General features: G+C 42.2%; 1 protein-coding gene across 5 annotated transcripts in view; it reads right to left on the bottom strand.

The window, feature by feature from the left end:
* Positions 1-20038, bottom strand: part of SETDB1 (SET domain bifurcated histone lysine methyltransferase 1) — a 35196-nt gene that overhangs the window by 10091 nt on the left and 5067 nt on the right. For 3 of the 5 annotated variants that reach the window (XM_055312384.1, XM_055312383.1, XM_055312385.1), the window contains exons 4-13: positions 10366-10400; positions 9460-9559; positions 8288-8413; positions 7919-8120; positions 7345-7418; positions 5383-5573; positions 3857-3986; positions 2992-3157; positions 2749-2907; positions 404-1030 (exon numbers count right to left, since the gene is read on the bottom strand). In XM_055312384.1, the coding sequence (XP_055168359.1) occupies positions 404-1030; positions 2749-2907; positions 2992-3157; positions 3857-3986; positions 5383-5573; positions 7345-7418; positions 7919-8120; positions 8288-8413; positions 9460-9559; positions 10366-10400 (1810 nt within the window). Of the gene's footprint in view, positions 1-9; positions 1031-2748; positions 2908-2991; positions 3158-3856; positions 3987-5382; positions 5574-7344; positions 7419-7918; positions 8121-8287; positions 8414-9459; positions 9560-10365; positions 10401-20038 lie in introns of those variants that run through there. The other 2 variants (XM_055312386.1, XM_055312387.1) reach the window with 2 other exon arrangements.

Raw genomic sequence — 20038 nt, 5'->3', positions numbered from 1 at the left:
GAGCTGTGAGACATTTAGAGGCAAGAAGTACTACAGAAGGATAGGGAGAAGATAGTGAAATTTCTCTTCTGTCATACATGTAAACGAGAAGGGAAAAGATGGTAAGAACGTGACAGTGACAGAATGAAATGAAGTGGCAACTATAAGCATGATGGAGGGACACAAAGGAAAACGAGAATCAGAGAAACAAACACAGGGCACAAGTCCCCAGAGTCATGCAGTGGGAGCCACATCAGACCCAAGCCTCGCTCATAGCTTTCATGGAGGTCTTCTGGCAGGAACTCCAGCTGAGGGATGATGTAAATAGGAAATGAATGGAGATCTAAGGCAAAAGAAGTGGTAGAAAGTAAAGGCAAGGATAACAAAGTTGGAGGCAGGGCCAGCAACTACCCTACCAACTCACTTGTCTCGGCACCCATCCTTGCAGTCACAACCAACCAGAAATTCTGGGCCTGTGTTAATGAAAACACCCTTGCCAGGGATTCGTTCCTTACTGTAGGCCACCTGGGGTGGGGGGGTTGTGTCAATTTCATTGACACAGGATAGGGGAACATCTTCCTTCCCATAGGTGATGTCCAAAATATAGTAAAATGGTTTATAGGGTTGAAACTTTCGGTCCACAAGAACATATGGATCCAAACAGAACATCTCCAGGAAGAGGAAGTCACAGCCAGTCTCAAAAAGATAGCGTTCGATCTCCTGCATTGTCCGAAGGCAGAGGCCACAGGGTGTCTTATAGATAACATGAAAGCCCATCTTGCGGTTAACTCGGCGGCGGGCCGTCATTCGCCGGAAGTCATAGAGTAGTGGGACCAACAGAGGATTCTTGCCCCGGTACTGCGCACTTCTCATAGGCCTGACTCGAGACAGACATGTGTAGCTGCACACATGAGGTAAGTAGAAGAGCTTCTCCATGGGGGCACGGTAGGAGGGCTCTGCTGGGGCCCGCTCCAGCATGCCATGGAAAGCTGGGGGTGCTGGAGGTGCTGGCGGAGCTGCTGAAGCAGAGGCTGTTGAGCCTAAAGGTGATCTGCAAAGGACATGCAGGAAATCAGGTAAAAGGAAATAAGCCCTCTGTGCCATGTAAGGATCCCTGCAGCTGGCTAACCCATTTTTTCTTTCTTTTTTTTTTTTTTTAAATGATAGTCACAGAGAGAGAGAGAGAGAGAGAGAGAGAGAGAGAGAGAGAGAGGGGCAGAGACACAGGCAGAGGGAAAAGCAGGCTCCATGCACCGGGAGCCCGACGTGGGATTTGATCCTGGGTCTCCAGGATCGCGCCCTGGGCCAAAGGCAGGTGCTAAACCGCTGCGCCACCCAGGGATCCCCCATTTTTTTCTTTCTTTTTTAAAAATATTTCATTTATTTATTTTTTTTATTTAAAAGTTTTTAAAGATTTATTTTTATTTATTTATTTATGATAGACATAGAGAGAGAGATTGGCAGAGACACAGGCAGAGGGAGAAGCAGGCTCCATGCCGGGAGCCCGACGCGGGACTCGATCCCGGGACTCCAGGATCGTGCCCTGGGCCAAAGGCAGGCGTGAAACCGCTGAGCCACCCAGGGATCCCCTATCTATCTATCTATCTATCTATCTATCTATCTATCTATCTATCTATCTATCTATCTATCTATGAGAGAGAGAGAGAGATAGGCAGAGACACAGGCAAAGAGAAGCAGGCTCCATGCAGGGAGCCTGACGCAGGACTCAATCTCAGGTCTCCAGGATCAGGCCCTGGGCCGAAGGCAGCACTAAACCGCTGAGCCACCCGGGCTGCCCAATCCACTTATCTTTCAAACAGCTGTGTTTGGGAAGCTACAGATGACAGAAAGAAGTCATGTTTTCCCTTGCTTTACCAAACCTGGACAATGAAAGGCCCTGGTTACTCTTCAAAGACTGAAAATATCTCCACGGCAACAGTAAACTTTTTCCTGACATTTTTTTTTGGCCTGTGAATTATGGAAGTGGAGTCCAGTTTTCTACTGATGCTTTTTCCCCTTTTAGGTGTCCTACAGATGTCTTCACTAACTCCTGTGATTCAAGGAAAAAGAGGCAGTAGTGATCTCTTTCTATTGTACCAATGATGGATACCATATTTAGTGACAAGTTTTAAAGATTTTATTTATCTATTAATGAGAGACACAGAGAGAGAGAGAGGCAGAGACATAGGCAGAGGGAGGAGAAGGAGGCTCCATGAAGAGAGCCTGACACAGGACTCAAACCCGGGACTCCGGGATCATGCCCTGAGCCAAAGGCAGATGCTCAACTGCTGAGCCACCCAGGCATCCCAGTGACAAGTTTTAATAAATGACTTTCTAGTGATTCCGTATTTCTAAGGCACCGAGTTTCTAATTCAATTATTTTTATGCTGTTTCTTGGAAAATTCCCAGGTTAAAGCTTTCCTTTTGGGTCGCCTGGGTGAATCGGTCAGCTAGAGTCCGACTCTTGATTTTGGCTTAGGTCACGAGATCTGGGTCATGAGATCGAGTTCCATGTCCAGTTCTGCATTCAGCACCGAGTCTGCTTGAGACCCCTCTGCCCCTCCCCACATTTGGACGTGCACATGCTCTCTCAAATAAATAAATAAATAAATAAATAAATCTTAAAAAAGAAGAAAAAAGCTTTCAAGCCCAACATCCTCATCATCATAACCTTAACTACTAAGCCCGTTGGAACCAAGGAATGTCCCCATACAGTGATCAGTTAGTCCATGTTGCCACCTCCCCACAGAGAGCCTGAGAGTTTCTCACCTGTATGTCTGGTTGCTCCCAGGTTTCCCAGCAGGGACATTTTCACTGAGTGCAGGAGAGGTAGGGGAGGAATGACCAGAGCCCACAGATCCTGGTCGGAAGGATGTGCTCTTTTTGGCTACCTGCTTCCGAGATTGGGCAAGCTGACTTTCCAAGCTGCTAAGAGATTAGACATTCATACAGTAAAGGATACAGAAAATGTAGTATGAAAAAAACTAGCAAATAAGAAAAAATATCACTCACTCATTGTCACCTGCCTGTGGGGACAGAGGGGGTACAGGTGGGGCAGGTGGGATGGGGGGGGCAGGAGGAGCTGTAGGCTGCGGGGGCTCCACTGGCTTGAACTGAGTCCCAGTACTGGCCAGATCTTGGGTGTATTGGACCACAGGACCTTTGCTCCTCACAGCACCTATAGTTAAAAGGAAATTGACCACTGAAGATGATGAGGTGTGCCATGTATATTCAGGCACATTTGATCCTCAATTTACACAATGTAAAAAAGCAGCAATGGAAACATTTTGAGTAAGTGTTAAGACTGTCAGTTCTCATTATTTACACCAATGAGTGAAAATACTGGCATAGACTGGCTTTGACTCGGTAAGACTTTATCTTCCTCCCTCAAGCACAGCTTATATGAGTAATTATGTTATACTTTGGTGAAATATTTTATTTATTTATTTTTTGGTGAAAAATTTAAAAAATGCATTCTTTGATCAACTAATGTTATCAAGAAAAATCAACCAGAAAGTATGCCAGGGACATGTGAAAACAAAAGCAGTTTGGGTCTTAAAATAATTGACCATGAATAACATACAAAGCAGATAATCCCCATGTGGATAACAGAGGTAACTACTACATCTGTCCCTAACCTAAGCTAGTGGTTTCAGATTTGAATGGAATCATTTAGAGTGAATCAGAGCCATAGCATGTGAAGGTAGCACCACAAATCATCACCACTACTGAAAACAACTCAGTGCACACGTCCTATGAGTCACTAGTATCATCCTGGTAAACAAAGGATAGCTATTACATATACATATTGTACATTGTATATAGTCTCCTTTGCTATTCATTTCTTTCCTTCCCTTTGGTGTCCTTTAGGACATACCCATATTTGGACGTGTCCTGAGCTGTCCCCCATGCTTCTTCTCCAATGCAGAGGCTGAGGATGTCTTCATGCTGAACATGGGCTCCAGCCGTGTAGAGCCTCGATAGATCCATTCGCATCTTTTGTCATCCTAGGGGATTGGGAGGAAGGATGGAGGTAAATGAATTAAAGGCTAGAATCTATCCTGCCATCTGTGGAGAACATGCTTCCATATGTCTCCTTGAATGGAATCTCCCTGAATCCCAAATTCCCTAGCTATTCAATAAATTTATTAGGCTTCATGACAGCCATCAGGAATATGAAAAAGAAAAACAGGGTTGCCTGGGTGGCTCAGCGGTTGTGCATCTGCCTTCAGCTCGGGATGTGATCTCGGGGTCCAGGATCAAGTCCCTCATTGGGCTCCTTGTGGGTAGCCTGCTTCTCCTTCTACCTGTGTCTCTGCTTCTCTCTCTCTCTCTCTCATGAATGAATAAAATCTTTAGGGATCCCTGGGTGGCGCAGCGGTTTGGCACCTGCCTTTGGCCCAGGGCGCGATCCTGGCGACCCGGGATCGAATCCCACATCGGGCTCCTGGTGCATGGAGCCTGCTTCTCCCTCTGCCTGTGTCTCTGCCTCTCTCTCTGTGACTATCACAAGTAAAAAAAAATAATAATAAAATAAACAAAAAATTAAAAAAAATAAAATCTTTAAAAAAGAATACTCTAATTCTCTGATGCCTCCTTTCTGTCTCACTATGCTACCAAAACCTTGACCCTGGACAAATGGAACTGCCTTCTCTGTGCCTACATGCAATGTAAATATTCTTAGAGAAAAACAAACCAACATGCAAATTAGCATCATAACTAAATTCAGGGACTTTCTTTCCTTTTTTAATAAAGATTTTATTTATTTGAGAGAGAGAGAGAGTACGAGCACACATGAGCACAAAGTTCGGGCATGGGGGAGAGGGGTTGGGGCAGAGGGAGAAGCAGCAGCTGAGCAGGGAGCCAGGTATGGGGCTCATCCTGGGATTCTGAGATCATGATCTGAGCTGAAGGCAGATGCTTAACTGACTGAGCCACCCAGGGGCTCCAGGGAATTAATTTATTTTCTTTCTTTCTTTCTTTCTTTCTTTCTTTCTTTCTTTCTTTCTTTCTTTCTTTCTTTCTTTCTTTTTATTTATTCATGAGAGAGAGACACACACACACACACACACACACAGAGTGTGTCAGAAACACAGGCAGAAGGAGAAGCAGGTTGCATGCAGAGAGCCCGATGTGGGACTCGATCCCGGGTTTCCAGGATCAGGCCCTGGGCTGAAGGCAGCATTAAACCACTGAGCCACCAGGCTGCCCAGGGAATTAATTTTCAATAATTATCACAGAGAAATAAAAGGACAAAGTAAAATTTGACCCAGAACAGTGAAAATATACAGGATAAGAATGAGGAAAATTATGGAGGACTACAAAATCATCCTCATTACTGCTTCTTACATTCCCCTATCCCACCATGACCCTTGCCTCTAAAACTCTGGGGAAGAAGAGTACCAGGAAGAGGATCCTGACTAGGCTGCCGTCCACCTCCTCGACCCGGGACTTCCACCATGTGCCTTCCCACTCAGTCTTGATAAGCTGGCCACTCTTGAGCAGTACCATGGGGCGGTTGGGGTAAGCTGTGATATACTCCTCTATGAAGTCCCGGCAGGAGATGTCTTCTATGTCCTCCCAAGTCTTTTTCACTGTCGGAAGGAAGAAGGAAGGCTGAGAGAGGGCAAGTAGAGCAGGTCTTTTTTTTTTTTTTTTTTAAGATTTTATTTATTTATTCATGAGAATACACAGAGAGGAGAGAGAGTAGCAGGCTCCATGCAGGGAGCCTGATGTGGGACTCGATTCCGGGTCTCCAGGATCACACCCTGAGCTGCAGGCAGCACTAAACCGCTGAGCCACCGGGGCTGCCCAGTAGAGCAGGTCTTTTTCTTTTTTTTCTCTTTCTCTTTTCCTTTCCTTTCTTTTCTTTTCTTTTCCTTTTTTTTTTTAAAGATTTTATTTATTTATTCATGAGAGAGAGAGAGGCAGAGAGAGAAGCAGGCTCCATGCAGGGAGCCTGACGTGGGACTCGATCCCGGGTCTCCAGGATCATTCCCTGGGCTGAAGGCAGCGCTAAACCATTGAGCCACCTGGGCTGCCCTCTTTTCTTTTCTTTCTTTCTTTTTCTCTTTCTTTCTTTCTTTCTTCTCTCTCTCTCTCTCTCTCTCTCTCTTTCCTTAAGTAATCTCTATGCCCAATGTGAGGCCTGAACTCACGACCCTGAGATCAAGAGTTACATGCTAAAAAAAAAAAAAAAAAAAAAGAAAGAAAGAAAGAAAAAAAAAAAAAAAAAAGAAAAGATGCTCTATCAATTTTGCCAGCCAGTCACCGCTGGGCATGTCCTAATAGGAAAAAATAAATGGTTGGCAAGGAGACATTGGGCATTTTTTAAGTTGGGAGGGAGAGAAAAAATAAATGAAGAAAACATAACCTCAAGGGAAGCAAAACCAAGACTTCCTAAAAGTACCGAACCTATTATGTAAATGCACACATGGAACAAGTAAGTACTAATTAAGCAATAAGCAAATATAAGTGAGTCACTAATTTCATTAAAATGCATGTTTTGTTTAGGAATATTCAAGTGGAAATTCTTGCTAACTTGATAGAAGTCTAGAGATAAATAAAAAGATAAAAAAAAAAAAAAGAGAGAGATCAGTGGTATCATGAAGTTGATAAAAAAAAAAAATTGGGGATCCCTGGGTGGCGCAGCGGTTTGGCGCCTGCCTTTGGCCCAGGGCGCGATCCTGGAGACCCGGGATCGAATCCCACATCGGGCTCCCGGTGCATGGAGCCTGCTTCTCCCTCTGCCTGTGTCTCTGCCTCTCTCTCTCTGTGACTATCCTAAGTAAATAAAAATTAAAAAAAAAAAAAAAAAAAAAAAACTTAAAAAAAAAAAATTGTCCTTTCTCATTCTGTATCAGGCTACTTCTAAGGGACCCTGAATACATTTACTGCCATGTTATATGGAAAGGGAGCAGTGTTAGTCAACTCTTTCATAATTAAAAACAACTGTTTTGTAGGAGTAAGCCAGAGACAGAAGTATAGAAGACACTATGAAACTTCCATCTAACTCAGCTTCTGCAGAAAGCACTATGTAGACTACAGATTTATACAAATGTTAGATGAAGGATAAAACTAGGAAAAAAGTAACATCTTCTGAAGCCTAAATCACTCAATAATGAAATCAAAACACAGCTATAATATGAGATTCCACCCAGGGTCAGTCATGATCTCCTCCTGTCCCACTCTGACTAGAAAGACCCAGAACTAGAGAAAAGCAAGTAGAACTGTATCTCCCAAAGAACATTAATCAAACTTATGCTCTTTGAGATGGAAGCACCAGGGCTTTCCAATTGATTATCTTAAGAAAAAATACAAGATAGACGAGAAAATGGATAAAACTCAAAAAGGAAGGACACTCACGTGGCCGGCAAATGGGATACAGCTCAGACTGTGTGACATAGGAAGCATAGCCATCATCAAAGAAAATGAGAAACCTGTAAGTAAAGAGTAATGAAAGTAAGATCTGGGTTATGATATTTAACATGACCTACAGAAATTATCATAGTTTCCAATCTTGATCACAAATAGGACACACTCCTAGGAAAATGTTCTAGTCTACTACTTCCTTCCCATTATTATTCCTTCTAAGAGTTAGGAATTCTCTCTCAATCTAACCAACTTACTTCCACTTTTCCAAAGCTATTATTCTTGTTCAACTATCAGACTATTTTGCTAGAAACATTTAGTCTCTTTCTTTCTATTCCCCTAACCATTAAACAATCTTGAGGACTCTCCTTAGTTTCCTCCAAGTTTCTTCTTGAGAAAAAAAAAGAGAAAAAGGAGGAAGAATCACCCATCCAACTCCTGTCATAAAGAACGAGCAAGGGTTTCTAGTCACTGGGGACTAAACACAATGGCTATTTGTGAGATCTATTTGAATACAGCAGATGATTTGCTACTGGCCTTCACTCTTTACAATCCTCTGTCCAGGTACCTGAGCTTGTTTTTGACGTTTGGTGTCTCAGCTACAATGCCAGCATAGAGCCAGACCTGATTCCCATCCTTGTATTTGGCCACCACTCGACTGCCCACAAACAGCTTGTCAGCAGGAGGGTGGTAATCATAGGCAATATGGTTCCCCGACAGTAGACTCTTTCCTTTATTGTCGAATTTCACCTTGTACTTCTTTCCTGGTCCTGAGTAAAAGGAAAAGATACACAAAAAATTTTAAAACCATCAGCTTCTGTGTAAATCCTGACTGCTACATGAGAGACAAAAGGCAAAGCTGTGGGAAAAAGAAATGATCGATCAGCAATGGAGACCTGTAGGTTGCCTTTCATTAGCTCTTCTAGCCTGAACATACCAACCGTCTGGATGGCAATAAGAGTGCCTTTGTGCCATGTCTTAGTTCTCTTCTTGCCCAGGATGCGCATGCTGACTATCAGGTCACCATCTTTGCTCAGTTCTCCAGACATCTGACTCAAGGTTCCTACAGAAGAAAGGAAAGAAATTCTAAAAAGATATGGCATAGACTGGGGATAGTAAATAGAAACGTAAAGAAGGTACAATATGGTAACTGGGGAAAGGGGATATTCATTGATTCTTAGTCACTTCCGCTGCTCTCCTGGGCAGAAACAAGAAACAGAGCTGACTTAGCTATTTATGCTAACAGGAAAAACCTGCATAATTGAAATTCACATGTAATTTAAGAACACTGACTTTAACCAAGTGTTCTCAACTCCTTATTAACAATATTAATTATACTCATTAAATGCTAAGTAGCACTTACAATACATTTTCCAGTAGAGGATCTATTAACAGCTTGATTTGACAAAGCTTCCCTCAGACCTCTGTGTAAGAGTTTGAGTTGCTCTCTTCTAATCTCCATCTAGAAGTAATCATGAGCACGAAGCTAAAAATGTATTTTATTTATTTAAGATTTTATTTATTTTTTTATTCATGAGACACACACACAGAGAGGCAGAGACATAGGCAGAGGGAGAAGCAGGCTCCATGCAGGAAGCCTGACGGGGACCCGATCCCGGGACTCCTGGATCACGCCCTGAACCGAAGGCAGACGCTTAACCGCTGAGCCACCCTGGCGCCCCTAAAAATTTATTTATTTATTCATTCATTCATTCATTTATTTATTTTTTAAAGATTTATTTATTTATTCATTCAGAGAGCGAAGAGAGAGGCAGAGACACAGGCAGAGGGAGAAGCAGGCTCCGTGCAGGAAGCCCGACGTGGGACTCGATCCTGGGTCTCCAGGATCACACCCCGGGCTGCAGGCGGCGCTCAACCGCTGCGCCACCAGTGCTGCCCCCTAAAAATGTATTTAAAGCCACTACACATTTGAAAATCAGCAGACAAAAGACTTAAGCAGACAAGGAAAACCCGTATTTAAAGGACCCAACGGAGGTGGATGAGGATTCTGAGATGCTAAAACAAAGCCAGTTACCCATGAAATCTCTGTAGGAATTCACTCCCCCATTCCCACCACCTATACCGAGCGAGGTACCTCCTGACCCTAACCTTTATGTAGATCCTGGGAACTGCTCTTCTTGTTGACAGCATCCATGAACTTCTGGACATCCTGAGCTGACTTTCTTAAGGCAGCCATAGCTTCACGGAGCTGTAAGGAAGGTGATGAGGGAAACAAGTCTTAAAATACCATATTAGGGGATCCCTGGGTGGCTCAGCGGTTTGGTGCCTGTCTTCGGCCCAGGGAGTGATCCTGGAGTCCCAGGTTCGAGTCCCACATCGGGCTCCCTGCATGGAGCCTGCTTCTCCCTCTGCCTGTGTCTCTCTCTCTCTGTCTCTCATGAATGGATACATAAAATGTTAAAAAAACATTTTTTTTAAATAAAATAAAATAGCACGTTAGACTTGAGAATAAGAACTTGTCTTTCAAAAAACAAAATAGAATGGGTTATGGTTGAGAAGTTATGGTTATTTTATCAAGCAAAACTGCCCTTCCTTATTTTTTTTAAGATTTTATTTATTCATTCATGAGAGACACAGAAAGGCAGAGGGAGAAGCAGGCTTTCTGTGGGGAGAGCCCGATGTGGTACTTGATCCTGGGACTCCAAGATCACGCCCCAAGCCCAAGGCGGATGCTCAACCACTGAGCTACTCAGGTGTCCCAGAAAACTGCCCTTCCTTAGAAATCTGGTTCAGAAATCAGCTTTAGGGAAATTCCCTTGATTAACCTCACCTAGCTGATCACTGCCAAATTCTACATTCATACATCACTCAGGGCATGCATCTATGTAACCTCTGCTGCATCCTTAGAACTGCTGTAAGAGGACTAGAGCCCACAGGGCTGATTATAGAGTGCGTAATTATGTTGATGTCTGAACTGACAGAACGGTCAGGCCAGAAGTTTCTCCCATCTTCTTATTCTTACCTGTCATCTTTACCTTCCCCGTCCCAACTCACCTTCTGGTCTTTGGGAGTTCTGCTCCCAGCATCACCTATGGATGAGAAAAGCTCTAATGAGTATTAGAAACTTACACATAAGAATTTCCAAGAAATCAATAATTAAGCTACTTTTTTTTCATTAAGGCATTTTATTTGCATGTATTATAACTAAGCTACTGAAAACGTTATCACGGAACTACTACTAATTACAACTGAAAACCATATATAGCTATATATACAAAAGTACTAAATGGTCCAGAAAGACAGGTGACAACAAATAGGTGACAGGGCTTACCTGAGGATCTACAGAATTTTTACACTTTTCTGAAGATTTTATTTATTTGACAGAGAGCACACACAAGCAGGGGGAGTGGGAGAGGGAGAATCAGGCTCCCCTCTGAGCAGGGTGCCTGATGCAGGACTCAATCCCAGGACTCTGGGATCATGACCTGAGCAAAAGGCAGACACTTCACTGAGCCACCCAGGTGCACTGTATATTTACATTTTTAAAAATATGTATTTATTTGAGAGAGAGTGAGTAAGAGAGCGAGTGCACAGGTAAGGGGAGCAGCAGACTCCCAGCTGAGCAAGTAGCCGGATGTGGGGCTCGATCCTAGGACCCTGGGATCATAACTCGACTGGAAGGTAGACACTAAACTGGCTGACCCACCCACCCACATGCTGCTTCAAATTTTTATAACAATTTGCTTATGAATTATTTGAATGATTATTTATTTACTTGAGAGATAGAAGCAGACTCCCCACTAAGGAGGGAGCCTGATGCAGGACTCGATCCTAGTATTCTGGGATCATGACTTGAGCCAAAGGCAGATACTCAACTAACTGTGAGCCACTCAGGTGCCCAATTAGAATGATTTGAAAAATCAGATGTAGTCAATGAATGAAGCAAAAATGTTTACTCTTGAGTAGTGCTGTCTAGTAGAACTTCCTGCTGTGACAGATTTGTTCTATATCTGCACTATTCAACCTGTTAATATCTGGCTACTAAGCACATGAAATGTGGCTAGTCCACCAAGGAAATGAGTTTTAAATTTCATTTAAAATGCTTTTTAAAATTCAGGGGTGCCTGGGTGGCAGAGTTGGTTGGGTGTCCGACTCTTGGTTTTGGCTCAGATCATGATCTCAGGGTTGTGAGATCAAGCCTCATGTTGGGTTTTGCACTTAGCATGGAATATGCTTGGGATTCTCTCTCCCTCTGCCCCTCCTGCTTGCACTAATTCTCTAAAATAAATGGATACATCTTAAAAAAATTTTTTCAATTCAGAAATAATTCACATAGCATAAAATTTATCCTTTTAGAAATGTTTAATTCAGTGGTTTGTAGTATATTAACAAAATTGTACAATTATTGCTAATACTCAATTCCAAAAAATTTACATGACCCCAAAAAGGACCCTCTTATATATTTTTTATTTTTTTTATTTTTTAAAATTTTTATTTATTTATGATAATCACAGAGAGAGAGAGAGAGAGAGAGAGAGGCAGAGACAAAGGCAGAGGGAGAAGCAGGCTCCATGCACCGGGAGCCCGACGTGGGACTCGATCCCGGGTCTCCAGGATCGCGCCCTGGGCCAAAAGCAGGCGCCAAACCGTTGCGCCACCCAGGGATCCCAAGGACCCTCTTATAAAAGGACACATAGTAAAACACAGATTTCCCTCAGACTCCTTCTAGTTACTCTCCTCAGAAGAAACCAGTATTATCCATTTCTTTTGCAGCCAAGGATACCTTGTAAATGTACATATGTACTATTTCCCTTCTCCATCCTTTTACCCATAATCAACATGTAGTTTTGCGTTGCTTTTTATCCCCAGATGTCAAATATCTAGGAAAAGTATTCCCTCTCAGCAGCTATAAATCTGATTTTTTCCCCAATTTTTTTTATTGTGGTAAAATACACATAACACAAAATATACCACCTTACCCATTATTAAGTGTACAATTCAGAAGTATTAAGTACATTGATAAACATTGTGCAACCATCAACTTTACTGAAAAATGTTAAGTACTAAAATTTTATTTTTGTGTAGAAGAATTTAACAGTATGAAATAGCTATCCCTAAATTGATCTTTTTTAATATTGTCAATAGTTTTTTTTGGGGGGGGGGGCGGGAGAGGGGAACATGACAAGTTGATTCTCAAATATACATATACACATACATATATATATATGTCAATATGACAAGTAAAAAGAACCAGGATGTCCACAAAGAAGAAAATAAAGTGAGATGCTAGAGTTAACAGACATGGAAACTTACAAAGCGCAGTTACACACAATATAGAATTGACATAAGAAAAAATGACAGATCAGTGAAACAGAATAGAAAGTCCCAAAATAAACTCACAAATGTATGGAAATACTTTGACAGACCATATATATCAGTAAGAAGGGACCCATTTCGGGATCCCTGGGTGGCGCCTGCCTTTGGCCCAGGGCACGATCCTGGAGACTTGGGATCGAGTCCCACATCGGGCTCCCGGTGCATGGAGTCTGCTTCTCCCTCTGCCTGTGTCTCTGCCTCTCTCTCTCTCTCTCTCTCTCTCATAAATAAATAAATTAAAAAAAAAAGGGACTCATTTCAGAAAGTGGCACTGGAACACTGATTAATAAACATATGAAAAAAATTTAGATTTTTACCTCAAATACTATACAAAAAATAAATTTCAAAAAAAAATAAAATAAATTTCAGTTGGATTAAAGACTTAAAATGTGAAAGGCAAAACTATGAAAGTTTCAAAGGCAACATAAGAGATCTTTATAATAAAGCTTCAGAGCAGAAAGGATATAAAAAGCAATGATGAGGGCACCTGGGTGGCTCAGTGGTTGAGCATCTGCCTTTGGCTCAGGTCGTGATCCTGGGGTCCTGAGATTGAGTCCTGCATCAGGCTCCCCAAAGGGAGCCTGCTTCTCCCCCTGCCTATGTCTCTGCTCTCTTTCTGTGTCTCTCATAAATAAATAAAATCTTAAAAAAAAAAAAAGCAATGACCATAAAATGCTAAAATTATATCTTCTGTTTATCAATAAATAACATAAAAAGTAAAGATAAACCATTAGCTGGGAGTGATGTTTACAACTCATAACTGCAAAGGATTAGTGATTGTGACACGTAAAGACTTCCTATGAATCAAAAAAAGGGGCAAATGATCATTGAGCAAACAAGCAAGAGACATGAAAAGACATTTCAACGATAAACTACAGATGACTCATAAACATGTAAAAAGATTCTCAAGTTCATCAGTAGGGAAATAAAATTTAAACACCACAATACCAAGTGTTGTCTAAGATGTGGCACATAGGACAATCTACCCACTGGTAGTTATAAATATAAAATTGGTACAACTGCTTTGAAGCTGTTACTTATCCAGTAATGTTAGAATTTCCATATCCTAAAAACTCGCAACTCCACTCTTACAGTATACCTATCCTAAAATTTAGTAAGACTACCAGAATAGAAAGATTCTTGCACATCATAAAAGACTTTTTTTTTCCAAAGATTTAAAAAAAAATTATTCATGAGAGACACAGAGAGAGGCAGAGACACAGGCAGAGGGAGAAGTAGGCTCCACGCAGGGAGCCCAGTGTGGGATTTGATCCTGGGACTCCAAGACCACACCCTGAGCCGAAGGCAGGTAGTCAACACTGAGCCACTCAGGCATCCCATCATAAGAGACTCTTAAGGATAGAAAAGAGAGGGCTGATGGAGGGAAGTGGGTGGGGGATGGGTTAGGTGGGTGACAGGTATCAAAGAGGGCACTTGTGATGAGCAATGGGTGTCGTATGTAAGTGATGAAGCACTGAATTCTACTCCAGAAACCAATATTGCACTGTTTGCTAAGAAAATTTAAATTAAGATAAACAAAAAGAAAATGGATCAGGAGTTATGTATAAGAATATTTAGAGCATTATTTGAACTGAAAACAAAACATCAACAGACTGAGATATAGATATATTGTGATATTCATACAATGAAATAGTATAGTGCAGTAGTTACTGAAATAAGCATCACACATCAGCATGATGTTAAAGAAATGATTGAATATATACACTACATATCATTCCATTTATACAGTTAAAAAATAGTTAAAACTATGGCACTTCTGATAAGAGTGATATGAAAAGGACTCTCCTATGCAGAAAACAAGTATAAAACTAGAAAAAATTGTTAAAAACAATTTAGGGCACTGAAAATTGACCAAAGACAATAAATTGAGAAGTATTTGTTCTTAAAAAACTGGGATCCCTGGGTGGCGCAGCAGTTTGGCGCCTGCCTTTGGCCCGGGGCGCGATCCTGGGGACCCGGGATCGAGTCCCACGTCGGGCTCTCGGTGCATGGAGCCTGCTTCTCCCTCTGCCTGTGTCTCTGCCTCTCTCTCTCTCTCTCTGTGACTATCATAAAAAAAAAAAAAAAAAAAAAAAGTGCTAGGGCAGCCCGGGTGGCTCAGCAGTTTAGCCGCCTTCAGCCCAGGGCGTGATCCTGGAGACCCGGAATCGAGTCCCACGTCGGGTTCCCTGCATGGATCCTGCTTCTCACTCTGCCTGTGTCTCTGCCTCTCTCTCTCTCTCTCTGTGTTCTCATGAACAAACAAACAAAATCTTTAAAAAAAAAAAAAGGGGATCCCTGGGTGGCGCAGCGGTTTGGCACCTGCCTTTGGCCCAGGGCGCGATCCTGGAGACCCGGGATCGAGTCCCACATCGGGCTCCCGGTGCATGGAGCCTGCTTCTCCCTCTGCCTATGTCTCTGCCTCTCTCTCTCTCTCTCTCTTTCTCTCTCTCACTGTGTGCCTATCATAAATAAATAAATAAATAAAATTAAAAAAAAAAACCGCTAAAATTCTGGCAAGGAAAGTTAAGTCTGTGTACCTCCTGCTTGGGGCAGCTCCTATCCCTACTCCACCTGATGAGCGGAAACTACAACTTTACCACTGAGGCCTAGCCATAACAATGAGTAGCTTTGTTAGTCTGAGGCTGCAGCTCATGTATAGTGTGAGCAGCAAACCAGTCAGAAATTTAACAAGATCCTGTGGGCAGCCCTGGTGGCCTTGTGGTTTAGTGCCACCTTCAGCCTAGGGTGTGATCCTGGAGACCAGGGATCAAGCTCCACGTCAGGCTCCCAGCATGGAGCCTGTTTCTCTCTCTCTCTCTCTCTCTCTCTCTCTCCCTCTCTGTCTCTGTCATGAATAAATAAATAAAATCTTAAAAAAAAAAAAAAGGATCCTGAAAATGAGAGAGCCATGGACAGGCTTAGGCAAATTTTCTTTCTTTATTTTTCTTTTTAAAAGATTTTATTTATTTATTCATGAGAGACACACACAGAGAGAGAGAGAGAGAGAGAGAGAGAGGCAGAGACACAGGCAGAGGGAGAGGCAGGCTCCACACAGGGAGCCTGACGTGGGACTCGATCTTGGGACTCCAGGATCACGCCCTGGGCCGAAGGTAGGCGCTAAACCGCTGAGCCACCCAGGGATCCCCTTAGACAAATTTTCTATGCCTTCTTGAGTGACTGCTAAACTACGTACATGCAGAGAAGACCCAGGAGAGTCAATGGAGACTTGAGAACTAGATGCAACGCTGAATGCATTCTCTATACCTCTGTAGAACTACTGGCTAGGGGCACCTCTGTGGCGCTGTTGGTTGACCATCTGACTTCTGACTTTGGCTCAGATCATGATCTCAAGGTGTTGGGATCAAGCCCCATGTTGGGCTCTGTGCTCAGCACAGTCTGCTTCGTTTTCTCTCCCTTCTCCATCTTCCCCTCCTCTCCATATACTCTCTAAAATAAATAAATAAAATTTATAAAACAAAACCACAACTCACTGGCTAAACAATGTAAAAAAAAGGAGGGGGGCAACTGTTAAGAGCCAACCTTAAAAAAAGTTATATGTATATATGAATTTATGGGTGACTGCCAAACTATGCACATACAGAAAAGATCCAAGAAACCCAGAGACTTGAGAACTAGATGCAACTTTGAATGCATTCTCTATATCTCTGTAAAACTCAATGGCTAAACTATTTTTAAAAGGGGGGCAACTGTTAGGAGCCAAGCTAACATATAGTTTAAATTTAAAAACCAAGCAGAGAGATCCCTGGGTGGCTCAGTGGTTTAGCGCCTGCCTTTGGCCCAGGGCGCGATCCTGGAGTCCCGGGATCGAGTCCCACATAGGGCTCCCGGCATGGAGCCTGCTTCTCCCTCCTCCTATGTCTCTGCCTCTCTCTCTCTATGTCTATCATGAATAAATAAATAAATCTTAAATTAAAAAAAAATAAAAACCAAGCAGAGACGTCGGCTGCACACTAAAGGGAAGAAAGAGTTGGCAGTCTGAGAAAAATTACTTGAAAGAATGAAAAAGAAAACAGAGGGGCGCCTGGGTGGCTCAGTTGGTCAAGTATCTAACTCTTGATTTTGGTTCAGGTCATGGTTGTTTGAGCCCTGCATCAGGCTCCATGTTGGGAGTGGAGCTTAAGATTCTCTTTCCCTCTGCCTGTCCTCCATCAAAAAAGAAAAAGAAAACAGCAACTCTAAAATTCAGACTTGCTGTATTACCTAAAATGTCCAGCTTTCAACAAAAAATGATGAAACAGGTAAAGTGAGACCTATGCTCAGGGAACAAACCCTGGTAATAGAAACAGACTTGCTGAGCAGCCTGGGTGGCTCAGCAGTTTAGCGCTGCCTTCAGCTCAGGTCGTGATCCTGGAGTCCTGGATTGAGTCCTGTGTTGGGCTCCCTGCATGGAGTCCGCTTCTTCTTCTGCTTCTCCCTCTGCCTGTGTCTCTGCCTCTCTCTTCCTCTCTCTGTCTCTCTCGAATACATAAATAGAATAAAATCTTTTAAAAAAAAAAAAAGAAAGAAACAGACTTGCTGCATGGACTTAGAAACTGCATGTATAAATATGCTCTAAGAGCTAAAACAAATTACGTTCAAAGACTTAAAATGCTATATGCTAATATGCTAATACTCAGTAAACAAAAGAGTTGATGATAAAAAGAAGCAAATGGAAATTCCGGAATTCAAATTACAAAAACTAAAAAAGCAAGTTTAAAATGGCAGGAGAATAGGTAAACTAGAATGTAGATACTGGTACAGCGAAATTGTCCCATCCAAAGCACAAAGAGAAGACTAAAGAAAAATGAACAGAGCTTCAAAGATTTATGGGACAATGTGAGGTGTTCTACCATATACGTAATGGGGATCTCAGAAGGCAAGGCGAGAAAGAAGGGGCGAGATAAAATATGAGGAAATAAGGACTAGGGCACCTGGATGGCTCAGTTGGTAGAACATGCAACTTGATCTTGGGGTCTTAAGTTTGACTTGATGTTGGGTGTAGGGATTACTTAAAATCTTAAAAAAAATACACTGAAAAAATATAGTTTAAAAAATGAAATACTGAAACACTTCTAAATTTTTTGATGAAAAACTTGAATCTACAGGTCCAAATTCAATTAATTTCAACTAGGACAAATATAGAGAGAACTCGAGTCCCACGTCTGGCTTCCCGTTATGGGGCCCGTTTCTCCCTCTGCCTTTGTCTCTGCCTCTCTCTCTGTGTGAGTGTCTCTATGAATAAACAAAATCTTTTAAAAAACGGGGGGGGGGGGGGGGGGGCGCCTGGGTGGCTCAGCGGTTTAGCGCCGCCTCCAGCCCAGGGAGTGATTCTGGAGACCCGGGATTGAGTCCAACATTGGGCTCCCTGCATGGAGCCTGCTTCTCCCTCTGCCTGTGCCTCTGCTTCTCTCTCTTTCTCTTTAAAAAAAAAAAAAAAGGGAGGGGGGACATATCAGATAAAGAAAAGTAATTAGTAATTAAAAACCTTCCCACAGGGATCCCTGGGTGGCGCAGCGGTTTGGCGCCTGCCTGTGGCTCAGGGCGCGATCCTGGAGACCCAGGATCGAATCCCACATCGGGCTCCCGGTGCATGGAGCCTGCTTCTCCCTCTGCCTGTGTCTTTGCCTCTCTCTCTCTCTCTCTGTGACTATCATAAATAAATAAATTTAAAAAAAAAAAAAAAAAAAAAAAAAAAAACCTTCCCACAATAAATTCAGTGTGGCATCCTATATTGGAAAAAACCCAGAAATCAAACGTCTAGAATTGAGGTAAAAATAACACTCATGTTCGCTTTTTTTAAGATTTTATTTATTTATTCATGACAGACCGAGAGAGAGAGAGAGAGACACAGAGAGAGAGAGAGAGAGAACCACACCCTGGGCCGAAGGCGGCACTGAACTGCTGAGCCACCAGGGCTGCCCCATGTTTGCTTCTTAGTTTTGACCAATATATCATGGTAACATAAAATACTAACATTAGAAGATACTAGCGAAAAGTATGCAAGAACTCTGTATTAACTTTGCAATTTATACAAAAATATAAAACTATTCCAAACTAAAAAGCTTATTTAAAAAAAAATCCACAAAAAAAGTCCAAAAAAAAAAAGTCCAAATGAAGACTGTCTCACTGCTGAATTTATCAAATATTTAAGGAAGAAATAATACTATTTCAGAAGCACCTGGGTCAGCTGGTTATGTGTCTGCCTTCGGCTCAGGTCATGATTCTAGGCTTCTGGGATGGAGCCCCACATCCAGCTCTCTGCTCAGTAGGGAGGTCTGCTTTCTCCCTCAGCTTATGCTCTGTCTCTTGCTTTCTCTCTCTCTCAAATAAATAAAGTCTTAAAACAAAAATATTTCATATGAACTCAGAGGAGGGAACATTTCCCAACTTCTCTTTATAAGGCCCATTAATACCCTAATACCAAAGCCAAAAAGACATATCACAATAAAATGATAATCCAGCAGCCCTCATGAACATAGGTGCAACAATTCTTAAAATATTAGTTGGGATGCCTGGGCAGCTCAGCGGTTGGGCACCTGCCTTTCCCTCAGGTCCTGATCCCGGGATTTGGGATCAAGCCTGCATCCGGTTCCCTGCAGGGAGCCTGCTTCCCCCTCTGCCTGTGTCTCTGCCTCTCTGTCTGTATCTCTCACGAATAAATAAATAAATCTTTAAAAAAATTTTTTTAAATTAGCAAATCTAATACAGAAACATATAAAACGGATTACACACTAAGATAAAGTGGCAAGGGTGGGGTTAGGAGTTATTCTAGGAATGCAAAGCTGGTTTAATATCTGAAAAATCATTATTGGAATACTCCTTATTAATAAGAAAAAGGACAAAACCTATATGATTATCTACAGATGATACAGAAAAAGTAACTGACAAAAATCTAAAATCCAATCAAGCCATGATTGGCTCTCAGCAAACAAGGAGTAGAAGCAACTTCCTTCAACCCAACAAAGACTATCTACAAAACCCTACAGCTCACATTACAATTAATGTTTAAAACTCAGGAGCAAGGAAAAGATGTCTGGGGACACCTGGGTGGCTCAGTGGTTGAGCATATCTGCCTTTGGCTCAGGGTGTGATCCAGGGGTTCGAGGATCGAGTTCCGCATTGGGCTCCCTTTGAGGAGCCTTGCTTTTCTCCCTGTCTATGTCTCTTGCCTCTTTGTGTCTCTCATGAAGAAAGAAACAAATCTTAAAAAAAAAAAAAAGTATCTGCTCTCAAAACTTATTCAACATTGTATGAAGATTCTAGAGAACAATAAGAAAAAGAAATAAAAGACATCTAGATTAGAAAGGAAGAAGTAAAATTGATTTTATTTGGCATGAGGTAATATTAG

Source organism: Nyctereutes procyonoides, unplaced genomic scaffold (genome assembly GCF_905146905.1).
Source record: "Nyctereutes procyonoides isolate TBG_1078 unplaced genomic scaffold, NYPRO_anot_genome, whole genome shotgun sequence".
Classification (NCBI taxonomy): Eukaryota; Metazoa; Chordata; class Mammalia; order Carnivora; family Canidae; genus Nyctereutes; species Nyctereutes procyonoides.
This window is presented reverse-complemented; position numbering and strand designations above follow the sequence as displayed.